A 9593-nucleotide genomic window follows, 5' to 3' on the forward strand; every position below is an offset into this window, starting at 1 on the left:
TTATCCATGATTGCTTTGCTTTTTGAGGAGAAATCATTTTCGTCATGCAAAAGTGAAATGAATAATAATAATAATAAATTAATAATAATAAGCTTTAAAAAATAATAATAATAATAAAGAAAAGAAAAGAGAAAAGAGAGAGAGAGGGGGTAACAACGATTTGACAAGCTACAAGAAAGTTGTAAACAGTGCATTTCGGCAACTATAGAAATACTTTTTTTTTGCAAACCCAACTATTGTTTAAAAAAAAAAAAATTCAACAAGAAATTAAAATAAATGACTGATATAGTGATGATATCCAATTCTTTCACAATTCCTGTATGATGGAGATGTGAGGTTTTAGAGCCAAAATTTTTTAAATCTTTTATAATTGAAATTAAAATGAATTAATCCGTTATACAACTATACAAGACAAGACATTTGTTTTAAATTAAGTGTAACAAAAAACAGTAAACATCAAATCCACCTAAAACACAACCATTAATCCTCACGTTAGTGTAGATCCTCATTCTGATTTGTGGAACCCATCCAGAAAAGGAAACCTCTCTAACCCTTTTGTCTCTTTTTTCATCTTCCATTTTAACAAACGTCCAAATATACACAATACATTTCCTCTGTTTTTTCTTTTTCTTTTTTATTTTTAAGTAACAAATGATGTTTGGTTGAGTACTACAAAAGACTAAACACAGTACAGTAGTTAATGTTAGAACACTTCATTTGCAGAATTGCAGACATATCATGAAAGAAAGCGAAATCAAACACTAACTTAAGGTTTTAGTAAACAAGATGAGAAGAAAAGAGACAAGCCCACAATCAATAATACCACTAGAAATATTGGCAAAAACCAAAAGAAAATGCCCACTAGTAAAATTAGGGTTTTTTTTGGGAGGGCTTCCTAGAATCAGGCTCTCAAGATTCTGTACAAAATGCTGCTAGATCAGATGACTCCATGGCAGATACTGGGAAAAGGATAGGATAGGATAGGACTACTCTGACAAGATTATATTGGGAAAAGTGAGAGTCAAAGGACAACTCTTTGGTACTTGGCTTCCATGGAAGAATCAGAATCATCAAAGAAACCTCTTTTCCTGTTTATCCTGCCACAGTTGGAGATGCTGTTGTAAGCAGAGATGCTCAGAAGAGAATCTTGAGGAGGGAGAGAGTTAGTCGGCGGCGGCGGCGGAGATGGAATGGCGACGGGCGGCGCCGGAATCTGGTAAGTGTCCATGGGCGGAGGAGGGTGGCGCCACTGGGGGAGAGGGCCAGCCAGCAAAAGGGTCTGAAGAAGCGGCCCTGCTTTCATCACCGCCTGCAAAAACTTCCCCTTTTCCGGCAAGGGCTTATCTATCACAATCGGCAAATCTTGGGGCGCCGGCGCCGGCGAGGAAACGATGCTCTCGTCGGAATCGGAGGAGGAGAAGCCATTATTGGAGTGATTCTCCACTACTCCCCTTCTGGGTTCATCCTCAACGCATGAAACCCCAGACATTGGAGCCGCCGCCGCCGCCGCCGGAGGCGGCGGCGGCGGCTGCTGCAACAGAAGCCTCTCAAACAGTAACCTATGACACTTCTCCTCTGCATCATTCTTCTCCTTAATCGCTCTGCTCAGCATATCTTTGAGCTGAAGAATATGATTCTCTCTCATTTCCAGCTCCTCTTGAGCTTTCACCCTTGTTTTCTCCAGCTCCAAAGTCGTCATTAACAGCCATTGCCGCAGCTCATCCATGCTCTGTTTCAACAACAAAGTCACAAACTTTAATTTAATTTCTTCAAAACATTTCAAGAAAATGTGTACCCATTAAACAACCTAGCTCAAATTACAGAGGGCAATTCAGTTTTAAGTTGAATGGGTAAAAAACAAAACTCCAGGCACTGGAAGAAGAAGAAGATAGAGCTGCTAACCTTTCCTTGGCAGAGAAATGCCCAGTTGAGAAGAGCAGTGGGTTGAACATCCATTTCCAGTTATGAAATTGTGTTGAAGAAGAAGAAGAAGAAGAGAGAAGTAGTATGAGAAAAGGGGTGATTCAGTCCCTTATATGGAATGCATTTCTGCTACTATTTGTCATGTTGCTTCATTTTCTACTTCTGAGGCTGAGTAGTCTCCTCTTTTTTTGTCTTTTCTTGGAGGCCATGTTTTTTCACATTGAATAAGTATACATCACAATTTTATAACTTAATCACCACTATAAAATAAAAATAAAAATCTTTTTATTGAAAAGACATGTCCTGGCCTATTATTATACGGAGTAATTTTTTTAAAAAATAGGTATTTGGTCTTTAAATTAAATATTGATATAGACTCAACTACTCATTTATTATTATGTTTACTTTTTTTTTTTTTTTTTGAAGAAATTATGTTTACTTTTTTCATACCTTAGTTATTGTTGATAAGATAATTTTAGTCTATTTCATTAATATATTATGATAATGATAAATATGAAAATTTGATTTTCCTTTCTCATTATATAGATGGATATTTCTTGTGTTTAATATATTTTATTTGTAAAATTTTTATAAAAAATTCTGCATTTCTTTGGTCAGGCCATGAAATGTCCTGAGCAGGCTCTAATTATAGGAGACACCTTTAAATTCGTATTATACTCAGATTAATTTCCATTCGCACCGAATTAGTCCAATTAAGGGACAAAGTGCTAGAACAAATAAATTTATTGGAACAATGTGAACGTTTATCAAATATAAGAAGGAAAAAATAGAATCTAATTTTTATGTTTATCCCTATCAGTTAAGCTTCTCTATCGATTTGTACGCAGAGATGCCAATATGGTAGCTCATGCCTTAGCAAAGCATAGTAGTGCGACTGACTCTCATTCTGTCTGGAAGGACTATCTTCCTCCCTTTGTTTCGCTTACAGTTTAATGCAATCTAATTTCCTTGGCTTTCAAAAAAAGCTTCTCTATCGATTTTTCTTCCAAATGTAACAAATTGTTAACAAAAATAATCAAAATCACCACTTTGAGAGTAATTGGTCGAGAAATCAAAATATATTAAACATGACAATAATTGAGTAACTGAATCTATACATATGATATAACTCAAGGCCAAATATACAATTTTCTCAATGTTAAAAAAAAAAAAAAAACATTTTTATAAATTGAAAGTAAAATTATTATTTTATTTAAAGAAATTTCCACTTTTAGCCTACGACTATTATGTCACATTCAGTTCACAACTTTTAATTTGACCACATTTAGGCCCTATATTTTACTAATATTGCCACATTTTTGGTTATTTATTACAAAATTTTAAAACAAATTGACTTTAATTTTTAGAATGATAATTTCACAAGTTTAATATTTTATTCCTACCTAAACAAATCCTCATAAATGACATAATAAAGGTATAATATAGAAAAAAAATCCATTAAAAAAGTATATCACATTATTGTTTATTTATTATATCATTTATTTATGAGCATTTTAATTTTTTTAACAATTGTAAAATACTAAATTGTCTTATTTTTGAAGAAAATATACTAAATTGTCTTAAAAATTAATGTTAATGTGTTCTAATAAATAAATACTAAGCTGCCAACTCTTATGTAGTGTGATGACATCTCAGTTACCATTGCAAAAGAGTGGTTACAAGATTGAACTCCGATGTATATACTACCATGCATGTAAATAATTATGAGTATTTAAAAATAAAAATACTAAGCTGCCTCTGTAGTTATGAACAAATACTATATTGTGATAGAGTCAATAACATTCAAAAGAAAAAAAAAAAAAAAAAAAAAAAAACTGCCTCTCTCCTCAACTCATGTTGTCATACTAATGTTGAAATACAACATAGAATCCTTAATGGCCCGTTTGGTTCACGGAATAGGCCGGGAATGGCATAGCATTCCCAGTAATAGGCTTATTCATTTGTTTGGTAACCATTTCTATTACCAGGAATAATATTCTTAGTAATAGCCTATTACCTCAAATAAGGTAATAGTTATTACTAGGACCCCCTGGTATTAGTCTATTACTGAACGTTCAGGAATAGATTTTAGAATCTATTTCCTTTTTTACCCCTTTCTTTAACATAATTTTTTTATCCTATATATAAATTTATCCTATTTCACCACCGTCGTCGCCACCACCACCATCACCGTCGCTGCCGCCACCACCACCACCACCGTCGCCCCCACCATTGCCACCGCCACCACCACCACTACCACCCCAGCACCACCACCGCCACCACCATCGCCACCACCACCGCCACCGCCACCACCACCATCGCCACCATCACATATTTTTATAAGGGTATTTATGTCTTTTAAAACATATTTCATTTCTATTCCTTAAATCAACCAAACACTGTAATATAATTCCTAAAGTCTATTCCTTCCGCGAACTAAACAATAGAATACCCAACCCGTAACTTTAATTATTAATATTATATTTAAATCTAATAAAAAATTTATACAACAATTCTAAGTATCACATGGATTTTTTTTATAAGTTTGAACACACTGCTGGAAATTATGAAATTTCCGATCACCTGAAAGTGATCTTAAATCAAGTCGAAAGCCTTGTTCCAACCACTTTTGGTATCCGGAAAAACCTTTGCTGCTATTTCTGACCACTTTTTGCTTTCGACTTATTTAAGATCACTTTCAGGTGGTCGGAAATTCTATAATTTCTAGCAGTGACATAACTATAAAATTTAATATGAGCCAAAGAAGTGAGTCCTTAATTGGAACTAAAATTGTGTTGGTAGTATAAATTGTATTAAGTGTTTACTCATTATGTTATTTGTATTGTTCCTATTCGAATTTCATAAACAAATAACTAAAAAGTTTAATTCTTTTTTTTTTTTGAAAGCCTAAAAAGTTTAATTCATTATGCATTTTTAATTATAAAATATACATAAACTTATGTAATAAATAAATACTAATAACAATATATATTAGTGTGGGTGCGGAGCGGGGATACCTCCCGCACCCGCCCCGTCCCGCGCGAGTATATAAAATTCGTCTCATACCTGTACCCATTACTCAAATTGTGCGAGTATTTTAAAATTCGTAGAAACAGAAATGTGAGAAATCTATTAAGTACGGATATAATTGTCATCCCTATATGTAGTTGTGACACGAATTTGGTTGTGGTCGATGATGATATGTCATATGGTGAAGCTAATAAATATAAGTCCCCAAATGTATCCTATCCTAAGATAGATATATAGATGTTGGGAGGAGACTAGACGACAAAGCACCGAAACCCGTACCCATTTTGGCCCTATTTGAGAAGAGGAATTTTACATATCAGCGCCAAACGCGGGAGTAAAGACAAGGCGGCACTGATATGTCGTGCCACCAATGACGGGCCAAACTCTACACCTATCCACTTCCCTTCCCTAGCTATTCTCTGCCTGTTTCTAGCTGGGTTCCACTTTTACCCCTATTTTTGTGCTTATGTTTTCGGTCTCACCCTACGAAATTTCTTTAATGCACGAATTTATTCGCAAGTTATACTACATGTACTTCAAAATCTTACTCTTTCAAATTAATTTGATTAATGTGAGTGGTCATGCTTTTTTATCCTTTAGAGCATCCCCAACAAGAGGATTTTGCACAAGAATTAAGAAAAAATAGATATGTGGAGGAGAGAGGAGAGAGAGGGGTGGATTGGTCCGGCTAATTTGTGGGTTTTGTCGGGATTGCAGGGGTTGGGGGGGGGGGGGGGGTTGAGGGTTTTGTTAGTTTTTTTTGTTTTGTTTTGTTTTGTTTTTTTTTTTTAATCACATCTCCAAAAACTCCTCAAAAATTACACCAAAATCCTCACTATTGAGGATGTCCTTAAGACAAGTGGGACTTCGAACCTTCTTTCGTATGAAAAAATCTGACCAGAACTTTGCCCCTTAATTGCGTCAGACCGGTGCGAACGGGGATTAGTCTGAGTATGGTACGAGCTTAAAGGTGTCTCTTACAAATACGGTCTGCTCAGAACACTTCGTGGTTTGACCAAAAGAAAAAATCTTACTCTCTCAAATTTACTCACTGATGTAGCGGGCGCGTTATTTTCATCACGTGGGCTTGTCTACATAAAAATTTTAAGTGTGAAAGTAAAATTAGGAGTAAAGGAAGTACATATAAATATATAATATTTTCCTTAATTGACACTAATCATTTTGTATGACATTATCGACTAAGAAAGTATTTATTTTTATTTTTTTTAGTTCAATATCTATTGTTTTTACTGGGGCTTAAACTCATGACTTCCAATTTAAAAAAATCACTTCATGCCACTTGACCACAAGGTAATACGATCGTACAAGAATTATGCTTCACTTATTTTAGGCACTCCTTTTTATGCAAACATAATTTTAAAGATATATAGGGTTTGTGTTAATTAGTTTAAGAGTTCAGCATTGCCCTTTAGGCATTCATAAGTGTTGTTGTATATACATATATACAATTTTTACATGAAAATGCTAAAAATGAAAATTTGTGAGTCACTTTGGTTATGCTAAGTCAAAGGGTTCCGACCACTATATTAAATGTACTAATACATATACACAATTAGGTTTCTTTGTAAGTTATTAATGGAATTTTCATTAATTGCGACGGAGACAGAGAAGAGGGGATGAAGTGGAGGCTCTAGCTAGGTAGTTATTATATATTTAGGGAGAGATTTTTAATTTTTCTTTTCAAACTTTACCCCTATGATCAACTGATCGAGCTGTTCATGTGTACAAATTTTTAATTTTTTGGTGTAGGTAATAGTTGGCTCGAGAGAAAAAATCAATTATGTTAGTCTATTACGTCAATTTTCTTAGATTTACAAATCACTTGAATTTTTAAATTTACTGAGTCTCAATGAATATGAATATCTCCAACCGATGGAATTTACATATATTTACTGTAACGAATGAGGAAAAAACTATCAAACTAAAAATATATAATGCTAAATCCAAAATATTGTAATAGACCAATAATGGCCTTGAAGATACTTAATCTACCATATTTGAAGAAATCATATCAATTTTAAACTAAAAATAAAATAAAGTAATACTATAAAAATTTCATCTACTAACATTATTATATATAATTGAGAGATCCACTATTTGAGCTAGGATGTGTGCACTAGGTGAATATCACTCTTGTGTAATTATGGTTGAAAAATCGCTAGGCGCTCCTCGGACGCTGGGAGACGCCTAGTGCCTAGGAGGCGGTTTGGTGGCCTAGTCGGCCAGCCGTCTTACCACTTATTATGGTAATTCGCTAGGCGGTCGGTCAGCGTCTAGTGCCTAGGTGCCTATTAATCGGTACTTAGGCGGAATTTTTGCAACACTGACAGTAATAGCTCACAAATACACATAAGAGGTAAACAACATTAAGAAAATATACACTATGCTATAGGCTCGACCGAAAAGTTAAGATGTTGACAATAATCGAACTCGTGACCTTTAGATACGATAGTCATGCTTCACTCACTCAACCACTCCTTTCAAAGCAATTAATTTGATAAGTAATCAATCACAATGTGTCGTATTAAGTACCATAAAAAATTAGTGTGTATTATAAAAAATCACCGTATATTTATAAAAATAACCATTATAATATGTTGTATCTGTGATACTGATTAAATGAAACTCTTTAAATAGTCTTTCCTTACCAAAAACCCTAAAAGCTCTATTTGAAAGAGACACTGTCATTCATTCACTCCGTAACATTTTCATTTCAGTCAAGCCATAGTCAAGAGGTAAGCAAAACTTAACATTCTAAAGTATATATTAAGTAAAAATGGGGTTTTGCATACATGGTACAACTCTTCCAGCCTATAGTACATATTTTACAAGTTCTCCCAAACATTTGGACACATTTTCTACATACATCGTACGATTCTCCCTAACTTTTGTTGACCCCTTCCTACTATTTTAGATAGTTTATACTTTTTCTCCCTCGCATGTGACCCAATTGACAATATTTAAAATATATTAAATTTAAATTAAAAATTTTAAGTTTAAATCCACTTCGTACGTATTATTAATATTATTATTGTTGTTTATATTTTCCATGTGAATTTATTTGATAAATATTGATGAATTTATAAAATTTGGTGACAATGCTTTGTGTATATAAGTGTCTTATGAGAAAAGTAAAACTATAAGGTGATAACGACAATAAAAATAATTAATAAGTGTACTTAAAAAATAAGTATGGTGTATATATTATTACTTAAAAAAAAAAAAAAAAAAAGATAGGAGGGGAACACCTTAATTAAATTACACTAACCAACAAACTACCCTATATCAAAAACCCTTCTTGGTTGGGCTATACCTAGGCAATCATCATGTAGAATTAGCTCAATAACTAACGGAGGTTGCTCCACAATCTGCAAGCCCCTTAAAATGTCATAGGAAAACATTGGTCAGCCAATATGCAATTTTATTTTTATTTCAATCCTAGTAAATTATATTTAACAACGTTATTTAACGATGTTAACTAATGGTGTCATGGGACTCCGAGGGGTCATTTTAATGGGTTCCATTTTATTGGAAAAGTCTTGGTCCAAGGTCCAAGGAGGTGTAGCTAGTAAGATTCAAACTTGCGCCTTATGGGATAACAACACAAACACCAACCACCCATCTATTCAAGACGTCATATTACAAGGTAGGATGTTCTATTTACCCGTGTGAAATTGCTGGTATCCAGGTAGTGGGGGCACGTGTATGGCTAGGAATGAAGGCAAGCTAGAGCTGTATATTTGTTGAACATCTGGAGGGGGCTCTACACTATAAATATGCACGCTTATTTCCTGTTAATTAGGACATCATCATTCCTCGTGCCTTACAATACATCCTAGCTTAGCGGTTAGTGGTCATGACTTTTAACAGGAACACCGTACTAATGTTTGACTCTCACTAGCTAGAATATCATTCCTAATTACTCAATTTATGGTAAACGATGAGAAAAAAGAAGGGAAAATTTTGAAAACAATTTATAAATTGCAATTAAGAAAGTAAGCACAATTGCACAATTTGTGAATTTTATCATTAAAACTGATTACATACACTAGTTAATATATTTTCTATTCATTTTGAATCTTATCATTATTGATGTTTATGTAATTTTAAAATTTAAATTTAGATATACGCGCTTATATTTCTAAAGGTAATAAAATAATTTAGTCCTTCATAGTCTTCTGATAAAAATTTAAAATAATAACAAAAAAAAAAAAAAAAAAAAAAAAAAAAGTAAGAATATGGTAGACGAGTAGATTGGCATCAACGACTACCATAACACTTAAAGTCGTATTAAACTATACTATAATGGGAATTAGGTGAGATTGTTTTATACTTTTTGGTTAAGTGTCCGAGAGAACTCTTTTGTTTCCTTTTATTATAAAAATGTAGTTTATTAATAATAGTGTGTCGTAGTTGATCCGTCATGTTGTGTTTAGAGTTTATTGTAAGTTGGAATTTTTCTATTGGGTATACATATATTTTATGAGGAGAGAAATTAAAGTTATTATCTTAAGGTGTACACTGTGATCCTAGATTCCTAGTCAATTTAATAAAGGACTATAATGATGTAAATCAGTCTAAGTTGTTTATAATTGACCGACTCAAATTAAGAATACCAA

General features: G+C 33.4%; 1 protein-coding gene across 1 annotated transcript; it reads right to left on the reverse strand.

Annotated features, from left to right (window-relative positions):
• Positions 1-739: 739 nt before the first annotated feature.
• On the reverse strand, positions 740-2116 carry LOC109193139 (WASH complex subunit CCDC53 homolog). Its single transcript, XM_019343971.1, has 2 exons — positions 1903-2116; positions 740-1729 (listed from the first exon to the last, which is right to left on the reverse strand). Exons 1-2 carry the CDS (start codon positions 1954-1956, stop codon positions 1022-1024), a joined length of 762 nt encoding a protein of 253 aa, XP_019199516.1. The 5' UTR covers positions 1957-2116; the 3' UTR covers positions 740-1021.
• Between the last annotated feature and the right edge of the window lie 7477 nt (positions 2117-9593).

The sequence above is a fragment of the Ipomoea nil genome, unplaced genomic scaffold (genome assembly GCF_001879475.1).
Source record: "Ipomoea nil cultivar Tokyo-kokei standard unplaced genomic scaffold, Asagao_1.1 scaffold1834, whole genome shotgun sequence".
Lineage (NCBI taxonomy): Eukaryota > Viridiplantae > Streptophyta > Magnoliopsida > Solanales > Convolvulaceae > Ipomoea > Ipomoea nil.